This window comes from Neovison vison, chromosome 3 (genome assembly GCF_020171115.1).
Source record: "Neovison vison isolate M4711 chromosome 3, ASM_NN_V1, whole genome shotgun sequence".
NCBI classification, from domain to species: Eukaryota; Metazoa; Chordata; class Mammalia; order Carnivora; family Mustelidae; genus Neogale; species Neogale vison.
The window spans coordinates 87,738,793-87,755,875 of NC_058093.1; the positions used below are offsets into that span (position 1 = coordinate 87,738,793).

The window sequence follows — 17,083 nt, forward strand, 5'->3', positions numbered from 1 at the left end:
TGATCTGGAAGTATAATGAGGGTATCCAATTCCTACTGATTTAGTGAGTCAAACAGAAAACCAAAACAAATTGAATCATTCAACTGGTGTATTTAGAATTGCTGATGATTATAGCATTCAAGAAAGTTAGTGAAATACATAAATTGCAATTGAACTGTTCTTGAAAATCCCCCAAATCAGTTTTCATTTGTCTAGCCTAATGGTGGGTAGGACTTGTTCATTTTTAAAATGTATATTTAGAACACACTAAAAAGGATACATTGTGGAATGTGAACATGGAGAAGACAAAAGGTGTTAATACAAAGGGAGTATGCCAAAATCATGTATGTTCCATCTTTGAAAACAAACAAACAAACAAACAAACAAAAGAATGTATTGCATTTCACATATCACTTTACGCTTTTCATGGAATTATCTATCACTCACTGCCACCTTTTTTTCATTGCACACACACAGGCACATGCATGAAGGGGAGGCTACAATTTACACAGTCAGCCTCTTTGTACCCGGCACTGATTCTCTTCTAAGTCAGCTCTGTTGTTCAAGACCAGTGTGCAGATGGAGGGGAAGGTATGGTGTTAGCACCAAAAATTATGGGTCCACTCCAGAGATTTCATTCAAAGGATAATCTGATTAGCAAAATTTGAGACAGGCTGGTGTAGGCATTCTTTTATCATCTAATTCAAAAAACTCCACAACACAACTTGGACGAGATCACCAGTATCAAAGGTCCTAAAGTAGCATAATTTGTGTTGAGCATGCTGCATTGTGACAGTGCTATAAACCAGGGAGACAGTTTACTGACAATTCTGTGCTACCAGATACCAACTCAGGCCTCTGTCCAGCTTTACATTGTCAACTCTCGTGGAAACATGAGCAGTTACACAGCCTCACAGGATGGGGAAGTCTGGATTGCAAAAGAGGAGATGGACAGATTTCATATTTTCATTGCAGATTTTTTTTTTTTTTTGCCTTTTCAAACTGCTGAGCATAATTTTTTTTTAAAGGCAGGAAATGCAACTAGTGTTTGTTTCTAGCATGGCTTCTGTTTTGAGATTTCTTCTTTGTAGAAGAAATGTGTTGCCCAGCTGTCTAGAATCCCAATCAGGATATGGCTTCAGTATGAAATATATTAAAAGAACGATTTTAGCTGGTTATAAGCAGGAACGAAAATGAGGCTGGGCCTATTTTATCCAATTTTTCCTCATAGAGGGGGCATTCTGGTTCAGTCCAAAAGGGGTCAATATGAATAAATGAGGTAAAGCTGAGTTCTGGGGTGTTTTGTTTTGTTTTGTTGTTATTTTGTTTGTTTTTGTTCCTCTTTTTGCCTTGGAAGGAGAGTTAATTGTGAAACATAAAGGTTCATATTAGTGAGCAAACAGAGCTGAGGAGATTCGCAGTTCATAAAGATTCTCAGAAATAAAAATCACGTGTCCGCTGGCCAGAATTATTGCAGTCAACAATTAGAAGAGTGGTTCAACTCAAATTAAACTGTTGGAGGATTTAATGCTTCTCAGTATTAATATTTCTCTTATTTGCAACACACACATTATTCAACAAATATTAATCAAAACCTTCCTTTATGCACACCCTAGGGCATAATGGGGGTGCATTATGGTTAATGGGGGACATGACAAAGATGATCCCAGTCCTACCTTTTAAGATGTACAGAGATTTTTTTGCAGAGACAGCTATTCCCAGTCTTCTAACCTTAACCCACTTAAGATGTTTTAGCCTGCTTCTAGAACATTTCTTGTTTTTTTAAAATTTTTTTTAATTCTTCGTTTTTTAAAGAGAAGTTTCAGGTTTATAGGAAAACTGAATGGAAAGATAGAGTTCCCATACACCACCACTACCCTGTACCTCAACACACAATTCCCCTATTTTTAGCATTTTTTATTAGTGCAGTACATTTGTTACAATTGATGAAGCAATATTGATACATTATCATTAACTAAAGCTCATAGTTTACATTAAGTTTCACTCTCAGTGTTGTATATTACATAGATTTGACAAATGTATACTGTCATTTATCCACCATTATAATATCAAACAGAATAGCTACCCGGCCCTAAAAATTTCCTATGCTCATTGTTTCATTCTCATCCCCCCCCAGATCCTTTGCTACCACTGATCTTTTATTGTCTCCATAGTTTTCCCTTTTCCAGATTGTCATAGAATTGGAATAATGCCATACAAAACCTTTTCAAGCTGCCTTCTTTCACTTAGCAATATGCCTTTAAGGGTCCTCCAAGTCTTTTGGTGCCTTGATAGCTCATTTCTTTTTATCACTGAGTAATATTCCATTATATGTATGTGCTACAGTTTGTTTACCCATTTATTTATTGATGGACATCTTTGTGACTTTCAAGAATTATCAATTATGAATAAAGCTGCTGGCAATATTGGTGCACAGGTTTTTGTGCGAACACAAGTTCTGAACTCATTTGGGTCAATATCAAGGAGCACAACTGCTGGATAGTATGATACGAATATGTTTTCACATGAACCTACCAAACTATCTTTCACAGTTCCCGTACCATTCTGATTTCAGCCAGCAGTGAATGTAAATCCCTGTTGCTCCACACCCTTGTCAACATTTGGTGCTGCTGGTCGTTTAGCTTTGGGCTATCCTAACAGATGGTTAGTAGTATTGCATTATTGTTTTAATTTGTAATTCTTTGATGATATATGTATTTCCTAATTTTTAATTCTCTTACTCACCTATTACATATTTTTCTAACATCTATGATTTTGACCTTTATGCTTTCATCATTCATTTATTCAATTATTTATCCACATACAGTCAGTGTCTATTATATGCCAGGAACAAATTTTCAAAGCTAGGCAACTTTTCTTTCTTTTACCCTCTTGTTAGTCTTTTTTCATGTTCAGTTTGTCATATTCCACTAATTATTTATTTCACGTAAACTCTTAGTTGGTTTTTCTCTCTGGTCTATTAATCTCCGAGTAAACTGGCTATCTCTTATTTCTCTGGTGATAATTGTTTCATTTCTTCAAATTTCTCTTGCTCCTTTCAAAACTTTAATCATTATAGATTCATAATACAAACAGCACAAAGTCTGAAATATTGTTAGAGATGAAACTACTGAAAAAAATGAAGAGAAGAAATCACTTACCTTGGTTGACAATAAATCTTAACTTCTGTATTGTTGCCAGATTGCCACTAACTCGGTATATTCCATCAACATCTAGACCTGAAAATAAAAGGGCATGTTTTATATTTGCTCATAAAAGAACTGAGACGGTAAAAGAAAAAAAAAAAAATGTGGGAAGGAAGGTAGTAGTAAATCAACACCAAATATCCCTTCCTCACAGAGAAGACAAATTTCTCTAAACCAAGCAATCTTCAATAATTCAAATTCAACAAACTAATAATAAAATTCAGTCACAGCCAATCATCAACAAATTTGAATCCAGTTGAATCATAGAAGAGTAATAGATAGCATTGGATTTCACACTATAGTTAAGATTCAGTCCTAAGGAAAACACAGGAATTAAACTGGTGGTAGGTAGGAGAAAAACCTTCAGATATATATGATTGCCCCTTCCTGGACAGAAAACAACCTAAGTGATTTATAGAATCTTCCTTCCTTTTTTCCTCCTTCCCTCCCCACCTTCCTTTCTTATTCTATTCTATTCTATTCTATTCTATTCTATTCTATTCTATTCTATTCTTTTCCATTCCATTCTACTCTGTCCTATCCTGTGCCATCCCATCCCATTCATTTCCATTCCCTTTTTCTTATAATCCTATAGCATAACATGCATCGGTCAAACTATTTTAAATTACAGAAGAAAATTCTATTCCAGTTGTATGTAACTAGTTTAATAATCTCTGGGATATTACAGGTAATGGGGGTACTCTTATGGAGGGATAATAAAGGAAAAAACCTTTGACAAAATGCTGAAATTAGTTTCAGAGTATTTTAAAACTAGTCATCTATAATTCAGAATAACATATCCTGGCAGTGGATTTGGATACTCAACATTTGTTTTCCACACATTTATTTATAGCATCTAGTTATTTCCATGACCAAATTATCGAAAAATGAGGAAACAGGAAAATAGAAAGAGAAACACTTACTGAAACACTGTTATTGTCCTTAAGGTATGTGAATAACATAATTTTAATGTCAAGAGTGTATGTTTCTTGATGTTTCCAGGCCCTCAGAGAGCCCAGGGATGAGGCTACCACCCAACTATCTTAGCCGTTTCTCTTGGGAAATGGCACAGAACCATGATTATACATTGTAATTCTCAGTCATAAGTGTTAAATAAGACGATAGAAATTATTGCCATAATATAATGGAATAAGGGCTTTGTAAAGCTCTTTACTGACATGAAATGATCTCTTTTTATAGTAGGAACATTTCTGCCATTGTGCAAAATATTTCATCAATAGTTTAGGGTAGAATAACATAACTTGCAACATTGGCACTGATGATAAAAGTCAAAACAATCATTCACTGTTTTTTAATACTCTTTTAAAGAGCATTTTTTAGTTTATAGCAAAATTGAAGGGAAGGTACAGAGATTTCCCATATGCTTCCTGTCCCTCACAGATGCATAGCTTTCCCAGTTACCAGCACCACCCGCTAGAGTGATACATTTTTACAATTGAGGAGCCTACACTGATACATCATAATCAATGTTTATTGTTGCATTATGGTCCATCTTGGTGTTGTACATTCTATGGTTTTGGACAAACGCATAATGACATATATCCATCATTATAGAATGATACAAAGTATTTCCCCTCTGTTATAAATCTCTCTGCCCACTTATTCATCTTCATGATTTTTACCCTTCCATGTGAAAAACTATAGAGAAATTTGGAATAATATCAATAAAAGGGAAGAGTTGTTAGCAAATGTTAATTGGCTTAAGTTTTGTAGTTCTAAAATAATCTAACAATAAACCACTCTCTCTGTCCCTTCATGAGAATTATGAATTTATGAGGAATTAGGATGGGGTTGGACACCTAAGAGTGTCTGTGTGTCTAAGACACATTTATAAAAATCACATATATTATTTCTTCCTAATGCGCAAAATAGCTCCATTAATCAGAATTTACCCCAGTGTGTTTGCTTTTAAGTACAATGTGCACTTGACAACTGAAATATAACAATAATCCTAATTAAAAATTTTTTAACATTTAACTCCTAGTTTTAGTATGTGACTATTTTGGTCTTCAGTTTATACAAATATACCCAGAACTTTATAATCTGTTACTCATTGCTTTCCTTGCTTTGTCAGTAGCTAGTGTTTAGTAGGTAGATTAAACCTGTAAAATTTTAAATAATATGATAGATTTTAAAAATATTAAAGCTTTCAAGTAATTATGTCCCTTTCAAAGTACTCCCTCTTGGGGTTATATTTAATTTTTTTTTTTGAACATGTAGCTCTTAGAAAAAATATTTTGGGGAATTCTTTAAAATTACCTTCAGTGGCTCTCCTTAAACTGGATTATCTGCACAAAAATTTTTCTGGTGGCAAGTTCGGGGCCTTTGGTAATAATTTTGGGATTGGAACTAGACAAAGGTCATTCAAAACCATAATTGGTGAATAATGTCATCTTGCTTGCCACCACAAACAGACAAAATTTCACCAGTTGAAAGTGGTCTGGTATTTTCCCACGAGTTATCAATTTCTTTGAAAGAATTTAAGAAAAAGAATATTTTAGTAAATAGAAACATTGATGCACTAGGCAGACCAACATTCCCCAAGTGAGAAATCTTCATAAGCTATTTATAGAATTGGTTAAAGTAGCCCAATTTAAAATAACAATTCAAGGTGGAATGTTGCTTATAATCTATTACAATATAAACAAGAAAATTTACTATATAATTCTTTTTAGGATCAATTTTTGTTTTGCTAATTAGTTAGACCCTTATGAATAGTAAATGATGTTTCATGGATGTCGATGAATTTTTGTTGCAAATAAGGACCTTACTTAAGTTTTACTTTATCTGCACAGCTCTTTATTTAAGGTAGAAAATCAAGCACACTTTTATTTTGAACCTGGGCCTTTTTTCTAATTATTTGTAAATGTTATTGTAAATGCATAGGTTGTCTAGAGTTGTAAACTGAATTTTAATTACTGAAATTACCCAGGGTCCACAAGATTTTTTTTCCTTTTCTAGAAATTTAAAGTTACAACATGAGAAGTAACCCCCCCTTGGTGTTTCATAAATTTCAGTAGAGGGTTTTTTTTTTCTTTCTTTCTTTCTTTTTTTTTTAAGTTGGGTAATCAAAAACATTTGAAAGAGCAGTATGGGCTGGATATATTACGCTTGAGCAATTGGAAAACACTATACTGTTTAAACAAAGCGGCCTCATCCTAAATTAATAACCCAATTTTCTTCTGGGATAAAAGGAGGGAGGGCTGGGGATGGAGACAGGGAGTGTAACTCAGACCAGTGCCACCACTGTGGTTATAGAACTAAGTCACAGCAGAGAAACTGCTTTGTGGCTTAAGATAGAAACCAGAAAGTAAGAGGGAGTAAAGCAAAACATATTAGATGCAATTTGAATCTAACTTGACACAACTTCCCAGCCCTTTAGATTCAGAGATATCAACACCATATATCTTGTGAAGGATAACCGTCCCTGGCATTAGTGGCTCCTGCTTCAAACGGCTCATGCTTCCCTGCGATCATACTTTTTAAATTACATAAATAGGGTGAAAATGACAAAGTACATATTAAAAAGGAGGGTATTACATTTTGCAAAATAATCTGGAACATATCAGGGAATCTTAGCAGTGATAAATTATATAGGTACAGTCTTGAAGTTGATTAGTTTTCCCCCGAATGCCTCACAGAGTGGCAAACCCAAAGTCTTAGGAATTATGACCCAAATTGCAGTGATTCACGTGCCATCCTCTCTTTGCTCCAAGAACTTTGAAAGTTATGCCAAGCCAAACCAATGTAAATTGGTGGATTTGGACATCCTTTTCATGACCACATTATCCTTGCTGGATTGGAAACTACTTATTTTGGAAATATAATTAGACCTCGTATGATTTTTAAATGTGCAATGTTTTCAAGGTACCCATGTTGTGCTTTGGTGAAGTTTGGAGAAAAATCACTTTGAAAGGTACTTTTTTCAAGAAAATACCATGACTGGATGCTGACAAGAACTTTTCTTGTTATGCTAAAAATACTTTGGGAACATGGTGAAACTTAAACTGTCACTCTCCTTTTTTTTTTTTTTTTCCAATCAAACTGGCATTAATGGCAGTAATGAAAAATTCTCTGAAGAAATCCATGTTCACTGAAAGGTCATTTATTTGTTCATCAGTTGACCTTCTTACGTTTCAAAATAGTGTTTACTATTGACAGAAATCACTGGTTATTGCTATAGGAAACTTACAGAAGTCTCTCTCCCCTATTCGACCCCCCCCCACCTTTTCTTCTGAGGAAGCTTAGAGTAGGATAGGCACACAATTAGGAGTTATTAGACCAAATGGTGGTCTAAACCCAGTGGAAAGAATGCAGCTGTCATGAGTAATTCCTACTATAAATCTTAGACACTTTCCAAAAAGAAATCTAAGAGACCAGCACTGTTTCCAGAGTTGACTGGCTTATCTGCCAAAATACAGGCAGTTTTTAACAATGCAGATGAGCCTGTTAAAAATAGTTGCAAACTGTGTATTAGGTAGCATTTTTGGTAGCTTGAATGATGGGCAAACCACGAAGATGGAGAATTTGAGCCTGGTTGAGAGGTGTGCCCCAAAAGCTCTCTTGTTTTTCTGGAACATAACAAAATGCATCTGAACCCCTGGAGTCTGAATTGTGGGCTGGGAATTTTATGCAAACAGCCCCTCTCCTGAGATTTATGGCACTTCCTAATTCCTGGGAGGCCAGAGCTACCGCAAGAAGAGTCATTCTCGCAATTCTTCGGTCTTCTGGCTTTCCCCTCTGGCCAAAACCGATGAGCATGGGAACACCCAGTATGCACCCAAAGAGCTGCACATTTCTTTCTCAGTCTTTCTGAAGGTCCTACTCAAGTTTAGAGCTGAACATGAGGGGAAGTTAGTGCGCCTTTCTGACCTGTTCCTCCAACCTTCTATTGCCAACTTATTTGTTCTCACACTTTAAATTCAATGACTGAGAGAATAGGATATAATCTGAAACTCTAAATTTAATTCTTGCTCTGTCTCAATGGCTGGTATTTATGCTGCATCTATTTACCAGCTTTATTTGACTATTAATAACTTCTTGTGAGATGTCCATCCTTCAAGAATGATTAACTTAGGAAATAGTTGACACAATTCTCATTGTCAAACAATAATATTTTTCTACATGTTAACTTTATGATTATATAATAGCCATTATGAGTAGATTTTTTTCACTATAGAGGCAAATATACTTCTCGGGCAAAATTGAAAATTAAAGCACACAAAATATACAAAAATATTATATCTACCCCATTCTGTTATCCAAAGATAGTCATTGCTAACAACTCAGTTTTAGTTCTTTTTATTGTTACTCCTTTTATGTTAATGTGTCATATTTCTGTTTATTAATTTAACTTTGAATGGTATTTCTTGACTCCCTATTATAAAAGTCAATGAGTCTAGTGCATAGTTTTTATGTAATCTCTCTGTACTGGCCTATTTCTATTTCTTAGATCAAATTACCACTGTGCTATAGAAAAATAAGAAACTTAGTGCATTTCCCCTAAGGTAGAAGAAGGTAGAACCTTCTCTCCCTCATGGTCCCAAATTTATCCTTTACGTTATTGCTTGTATTCTCAGAGTTTAGATTATTTTATTTTATTATCTATATTTTGTGACTTACCTATAATTCGGTATTAACTACCACTAAAAAAAAAAAAAAAAAAAAAAAAGAAGAAGAAGAAGAGGAAGAGTAATTGGGTTCTACACTAAAATTTTGCTTCACAAAGTAGTTCTCCCAAAAGGCCTGATATGTATCTTTTTTTGCAAGTTCCTTCCTTTCCTCAAATTAATCACTGCCCAAAAGAACTTTCTGCAATAATGGAAATGTTCCCTCTACCTGTTCTATCTACATGTCCAAACCAGTTGCTACTGGCCACATTTGGCTGACTACTGAGTGCTTGAAATGTGTTTAGTACAATTGAATTTTTGTTGTACTTAATTTTAAATAATGTAACTTTGTGACTACCAAATTGGATAGTGCAGCTTGAGGTCACAGTGAACTATTTGTGTTCCACTATTACTTTCTCTTGGATTTCATAAACTTGGAGATTCATAAACTTTTACTTTTTCTAACTTCAAAAAAAAATCTTTCATTATCTTCTAGTATCTCTGCTGTTATTTTTTTTTTATTAAATTGATCATTGATGCTTTGTAGGTCAATTGCTTTGCCTTTCAAGATTTTTTTTTTAAAGATTTTTCTCTTTAAACTTGTACAAGTAAAATTTTACTCTGATGTGTCTACATCTAGGCCCTTTCAGTCAGAAAATTTTTTATATTGTTTTCTTGATTGATCCTTTACTCTATTGTTTCTTTTCCATCTAAAACTACTTTAAGAAGAATGCTGTTCCAATATCAGATTGCCCTTAAGATTGAAAGAGCACATTAATTACAATATATGGTGGGTTGTGGGTATTTTTTGTTTGCACACATCTCTTTTTTCCTCCAGTTGGCTTCAATCTCACATGGGCAGACTGAATGAAGGTTTCCTGTAGAACGAAGGAGTAAGCTAGTAGTTCTTCAGTTACCAAGGGAGGGAGGACCTTATTTTGGATAAGAAATACTTGCGCTGTTTTGTTCTTGGGCAAAGCTCTCTAACTCTGTGTCTATTATATAGAGAGGACTTGAGTTAGCTTATTCTCCATGGCCTTCTTTCTTTCTTATCTCTCCTCTGTCCTTGTAGAACTTATTCTCAGGCTCCGGCAGCTGCTGCAGGTGATTGTTTGGTAGAGGATACAGGGAGAGGGGCCCAAGTCTCCCAGATATTAGGTCTGATGTTTACTGAATTATTTATTTATTATCCTCTTGCCAATTTCTATTCTTTTTATTCAACTCCAAGTTTGGATATTCTCTAGAACATCCCTGGAAAGAATTGTGCCTAATTACTCTGTCTGGGAATGGTGTTTCTTCTGGTCTAATTTCTCCACTTGTTTGATCCCATCTGCTTTCTGTCTTCCTGGAATTTCTATTTCTGGTTGGCTGGTGGCACCTTTTCTCTTTTCAGCACCATTATTATTATTTTCTTTCTTTTTCAGCATATCTTTTCTATTATTTCATCGGGATTTTTTTGAGGAAGAAGACTCAGACTTTTTTTTTTTTTCAGTATGCCAGCTTGAATAGGGCTTTGCATTGTTTTTCGTAAAGATAGACTTTTTAAAGTTGAATACTAAAGTTTCATTAGATTGTGAAAATAACTGCTGTATAATAATTTTCCCTGTTGGCATATGGGATATAAATGACCTGGGATTACATTATAAACATTTGAAATACTCATTTGTCTCTAATTCTAATGTGGGGAAAACATATTACTATGGGGTCCAGAATAAGTATACCCCTCATTTTCTTTTATTTCTCCAACTCCTGTCCTTTTTCATATTTATTCTATTATCACTTATGATTTCTCACAGGTTCCCTGATTACTGTGATATATTTTTTTCTCTTCCATTTGTTTCATGAGCCCTTTCTTTTACATTTTCATCTCATTTTGATATTTCTTCCTACCCTCCTTGTTTCTCTGCTATAAAATCTTATAGAGACAATTGTCACAGTAAGTTTTTCTTTTTACTCTGACAAAACATCTACTTTCAATTAGTTTAATTTTGATTATTGAAGTATAGTTGATATATAATGTTGTATTAGTTTCAGGTACGCCACATAGTGATTTGACAATTCTATATACATTATCTTTAGCTTTCCTTCACTATATTTGTTTGATTGATTGGGGTAATAGTCTTTTTTCAATGACTTATGTCTGAATGAAATGAGTTTTTCATCTAACAGACATTTTGTAGTAGATTCATAGGGAAAAGAAGAATTTTAGTCCTCTAAAGATATGAAAGAGATACATATTTGTTGCTAAAATTTTTTAAGAAATGGTAGAGTGAAAAAAGAGGTCACTAAGAGAAGGGTGCTTTTTTATTTCTGAGAAAACTGTTTATGACCTGTGATGCTGATCAATGTGACATTATTTTATATTGTTTATATAGCTAGTGTTTTAGATAAGGACCAAATTCCAGATTTAAATTAATGTCTTAAAATTAAAAGAGCAAAGAGTAAATAATATATGGTACTACGGACAAAATGTTATCAAACATAGAATTTTGGAGCAGAAGGAGAGATGTTGGCTTTTCTTCAAGGACTAGTCATTGAACAATTATGTAGTTAGGATCATTATCAAATTCTACTCTCCCATGTCTTCCTCCTCCACCCCCCGCAAAACTCGTATCTGTTTAAGGTGTTTTACTAGGAAATAATATTGTTAAGGATGCTAGACAAAAAGAGTTACATGTGTATTTATCATTCATTCATTCATATTTGCTATTTTCCTAGGCCTGACCTCTTAACCAGTTTTGTCCTATTTGAGCATCTGAGAAGATAAACTAAAAATGGGAGAGGAAAAGGACAAAATATCCTGTGTTAAGAGCATTACTTCTTGTGTTTCTTGGTGGTCCTGTATTGTACCATTTATATCTTGAAAAGATCTATGCACTAGTATTTGTGGATGGGGGTGGCAGATGGCTGACTTTCTTAACTTTTAAGTATTCATCTTATTATTTTTGGAGATTTTGCATATGGATGTATGTATTTAGAGAGCACAAGCAGGGTGAGGGGCACAGGGAGAGAGAGACTCTCAAGCCAACCTGGAGCTGAGCTCAAAGCCCCACCTCCCACAACCCGAGACCATGACCTGAGCAGAAACCAAGAGTCTGGCACTCAACCAACTGAGCTACCAAGGTGCCCCTACTATTATGAAATATTATTATTATTATTCTTGTAGAGAGTTACACTGTTAGAAAAGAATTGGAAAACCCTTTATTGAATCAGTTTCCCATCTCTCTAGTTTCCTTTAAGTCGGACATTGGACACTTTGAGAGGTATAGGAGAATCACACCAAATTCTTTAAATGTTACCAGAGACATAAAAGCTATCCTCCTTAATATGCAAATCTCCTCAATGTGCGCTGTCCTTTGTCACTAGTAGAATTTTCTCCTTACATTTCTCCTTAGTTCTTATCATATATTTCACTGTTTCAGAATTGGAGATTCTTATCCATACCATCACAGTCCAGAAAAGTGAGAGCAGTTTATAAAAAGTCCTGTGAAAACTCACATCAGTACTGAGGGCTAGCTCCTGTTTTCCATTCACTGTAATTCTTTTTATGTATTAGGCTTATTTTTGCATATAACCTCCATACATTTCATTCAGCTCATATTCCATTTAGACATACCACTGAGCCAATTACCTTTAAAACTATGCTTTTAAATGTGCAGACTACTAATTGATAGGCAAATAAGGATAAAAACAAAAGGAAAAGAAGTTACAACATGCCAGTGTGATATAGGTGAAAGTCATTTGTATACCCACCTTAAGACCTGAGTAAAATGAAATGAGAGCCTAAGGATGGCATCCCATGTGTGGCTCCTCATGTCTTAACGATGATCCTTCCATATCTGTCTAAACCTAGCCACGAATTTGAGACCTAACAATATGAAGACTGTAGGATGGTAGACACAAATATGGTTTATAGAATTATATCGAGGTTAGACTCATTCTCAAGGTATCTCAAATTATCTCAAGGTAAAAAGGATCTCTAAAAGACCTTGAAACGGCCTGTGAATAGGAAACCCAATGTCCTTGATTTGACAGGACAAAAGGTAAAGAACTGAAATGAATTCTGCAAAGTAGAAAGTAAAGTACCTGGAAATAGTCTTTGATAAATTCTCCTACATGTTTTTTTTCTTTTCTTTACTTTCTCTCTCTCTCTTTTCTTAGTCTTACAGACAAATATTGGCCAATGATTCTGATTATGATTAAGTGAGAGCTCTCATCTTGAGGAAAAACTTCATGTATCTGGAAGATATTGACGTGGAAGGTTGTGTTTGGTTCATTGCATCTCATACTCTGATGAGTTTCTTTTATGTTTGAGTTCCATTGTTATTATTCTGCAGTGATCCTGCTGATGTAAATTTGGTATTGTGACTTGTTCAGAGTGTTTCTTTAAAATAAATAGGAGTAATAAGAACAGACTAATTTGGTCAGCCATTATCATCTGGTAGTTTGCAAGCAAATGCATTAGCCTAAGGTGAATTTCAAAGAGCCATGGGTGACCACCACTGTGGGATAGGTAGAGCAGGCTTAATGAAAGAAAACGAGCTTCCTGAAGATGCTATTCCTAAGGAAAGCTTGGAGCTTAGGAAGGAATGATTTGTAGATTATGCCCATGTACGCTTTTTCTTTCAAAAATTTTAGCTACAGGGAAGCCTGGGTGGCTCAGTTGGTTAAGCAGCTGCCTTCGGCTCGGGTCATGATCTCAGCGTCCTGGGATCGAGTCCCACATCGGGCTCCTTGCTCGGCAGGGAGTCTGCTTCTCCCTCTGCCTCTGCCTGCCTCTCTTTCTGCCTGTGCTCGTTCTCTCTCCCTCTCTCTCTGACAAATAAATAAATAAAATCTTTAAAAAAAAATTTTAGCTACAAACTTTTCCATAAGTTAATGGCATGCACTAAAAAGCTTACCAACACAAACAAGAAGAAAACACTGAAAAATGGTTCCTTTGGTGATGAAGTCATCAGAGTTACATAAAATCTAGCCTTTAATCCTATTATACTTGAAATAGATAATTTAAAATTCATATATTTGCTCTCATTCTTTTCAATCCCCCACCTCTATTTTTTTTTTTTTTTTAACATCTAAACAAAGTGACCTCATTGTTTTCCATTGGACTTTTTTTAAAACATTGGCGGGGATGATTGAGATTCAGGAATGTGGGAAAATGGATTCCCAAACCACGTCCCTCCCCTTTCATTCTGAACTGTAATTTTTGGCTTGGCTTGAATCACAGTCATCGCATTTCAGCCTGAATCTCTCTGTAAAGTGATCTTTCTTAAACATTTCTCTCACTCATCAAGGGATCAGAAACAAAGCTGTTCTAGTCTTTCAGCAAAACACTTACAAGCAGCTTTTACTGAGAAGTTGCAAGAGCTAAATTTCCTCTAAAATTGTTTGAAAAGCGAACATTTTCAGTGCCTCGTTGTCCTTTTTGTGAATCTTGTCATCTGTATGCCATGAGCTCCAGCAGCTATTTTAATCTGTTTTTGTTTGCAATCCATTTGGTGTCCACCCAAGGAAATGCAGGTGATTCTAATTAACTTACTGCTGAAGATGTAGGAAAAAAATATCTCAATTGTGTCGCACAGAATTATACACTTAAGACCTTTCTTCTATTATTTATAACATATTATTAATGAAAATGATTGTATGAATATGTTTACCACCTAATTCATTGCTGTTCACTTTTTTAAATCAATGAGGCTTACGGCACAGAAAAAAGCCACACACATACACAAGTACACAGACACAATACAGACCCCAAGACTGCTTGCCAACTTTTATTTAACAAGAGTAGCAACTTAAAAATAACATTATTTTTACTTTGTGCAACATAGTTTAATATCTGAAATAACCCTGTTCCAATAAAAACCTATTGAAATACTCTCAGCCTAACTCTGCCCTGAAGGTAAAAGTGATTAATTGAAAGATTTTGGCAGATCTCTGCTCACCACCAGGGCAGTTTAATTTAGAACACATTCAACCATTTCTCAGTGTCTCTGTGTTGGTGGAGCATAACTTTTGATCTTCTTTGGGGAGGTACCTCTAATTCAGACCCTTTAGCTAGCCACTTCCTGGAGGGTTTTGATGGTTTGCTTCTGCTAAGCATTCAGGTGAGAGAGAGCCCTTCTGGCTGCTGCTTCTAAAGTGGGGTAGGGAAGCAGAATTCCAGACACAAAGGCAAAATATACTATAAGCATGTTTGAGTCTATCTACTATCGAAGTCCTATTTATTTATTTATTTATTTAAGATTTTATTTATTAATTTGACAGAGAGAAATTACAAGTAGATGGAGAGGCAGGCAGAGAGAGAGAGATAGGGAAGCAGGCTCCTCGCTGAGCAGAGAGCCCGATGCGGGACTCGATCCCAGGACCCTGAGATCATGACCTGAGCCGAAGGCAGAGGCTTAACCCACTGAGCCACCCAGGCGCCCCTCGAAGTCCTATTTAGATCACAGACAAACTTGTGAGAAATTCTGGTGCCATTAGACTCCTCTCTACTTAAAGAAGATTCTCCTCGTCATAAGACTAAAAAGACTAAACTTCCTTTTCTCAGGAAATACACATAAGATTATCATTTTCTTTTTGTTAATACAGGAGAGAGTATCATGTGGGTATTGTTAATACTTCTGCTAAACAGAGAGATGCAGCTAGCACACAATCCTCCCTTTTTGGCCAATGGACCTGTGCTAAATTGTCGTTCAACAGAGGGAAAGGAAAATTCCAATATAGTCTGGGTAGAAAGACCTTGAGTTGGTGAACTCCAACTTTGCATACCACTTAACACATTGACTAAGCACTTATTATACGGCAAAAGTGTGGTAGGCACTGGAGTTACAGCAATGGACTGAGTACAGGGTCCAGATATTACAGAGCTATAGTGCTAGTATTGTTCTGAGGCACTAGTGGTAAATCCTGCACAGAGATCGATGAGTTAGTAACAATGGCACTTGTAATCTCTAATATTTTCCCACATGCAACACATCTGAGCAATACACTCAGGTTAGTATGTGCTCTACAGCCAACTTTAGAAGGAAACAACATTATGATATATATTCAGTTTTCACATTATATCATCAAACAGTTATGCAAAATGTTATATATAATACATATATATTAGGCAGCCCACTATATATAACTATATGGTATATGTATTATATATGCATTATGCATTACCCTATTAATAGTAATTATCTGTGTACGGTGGGATTATAAAAATGATTCTGGTTTTCTTTATTATTTTATGTATTTCTGACTATTTTGTATGTGTGCATATGTATACATATATGCATATGAAGACTATGTATGTTATTATAAACAAAAACAATAATGATAGTTATTTCATTACCAAAATATCGTGCCATAGATTACATTTCTTTGTTACATTATGGGTTTATGTTCCTATAAGCTCATTTGAAAGAGATTGAGAGATAAAACTATTGAGTATCCTTGAATGTACTATTGCATATCTCTAATTTATCTGAAACATGCTTTAAGACCCATGATATCAGATTCCAAATCTTTATGAGACACAGTAGAAATTTCAAAATTAAAGTATTTTACAAACTATTCTATTATTAGACAAATCACATGCAGGTCTGAAAATACAAATACAAGGTTTCTGAGATGGAGCCAAAAAGACATAATCACTTCCCCTAATTAGAAGCTCTAACTATCATTGGATAATATGTAGCATTGTCATTCATGATAGTAGGTCTTGTGTGAAAAGAAATGCAGAGATTAAGACCCAAAGCTAGCACTGGGGTTGGCTTTTTAACTTCAACCATCACTCCGTAAGAAGAGAGGTAAGGCAAGTCTTTTTGGTAGTACAGGAGATACCTACCTCCTCAGCTTTATTCTTTACTCCTTGAGGGCTGTTAACCATTGAGTAAAGCATTGCACACACTCCAGGTACTCAAAACATTACTTGTTGTTGACTTAAAAAAAGACATTCCAATACCAATTGTTTCCTTACTTAAACTCATCTGGTGTAATACAAACCAGATTTCCTGCTTCTGGAGGATTTTGTCACATAAGTCTACATAAAATGTCTTATTGAACTATTTCTGGGTGTGTATGCATATTTAGCATCTATCATTTCTTTCTGATCTGTTGTTACAGAAAGAAGGTATATTAAACTAAGATGTGCTACATATGTTCATGTTCATTAATATAATATTTATTGAGTGTCTATCCCATAGATGTAATTTTCTAAATGGTAAGAAGCCAAGTTACAAATATATCTCATGTTTTCCATTGTATGAAATTTAAATA

At 35.0% G+C, this 17,083-nt stretch overlaps 1 protein-coding gene across 1 annotated transcript in view; it reads right to left on the minus strand.

The window, feature by feature from the left end:
* ARHGAP15 (Rho GTPase activating protein 15) overlaps positions 1–17,083 on the minus strand; it is a 602,539-nt gene that overhangs the window by 192,059 nt on the left and 393,397 nt on the right. Inside the window, exon 11 of the mRNA XM_044242546.1 lies at positions 3,141–3,218. Within this exon, the coding sequence (XP_044098481.1) occupies positions 3,141–3,218 (78 nt within the window). The remainder of the gene's footprint in view (positions 1–3,140; positions 3,219–17,083) is intronic.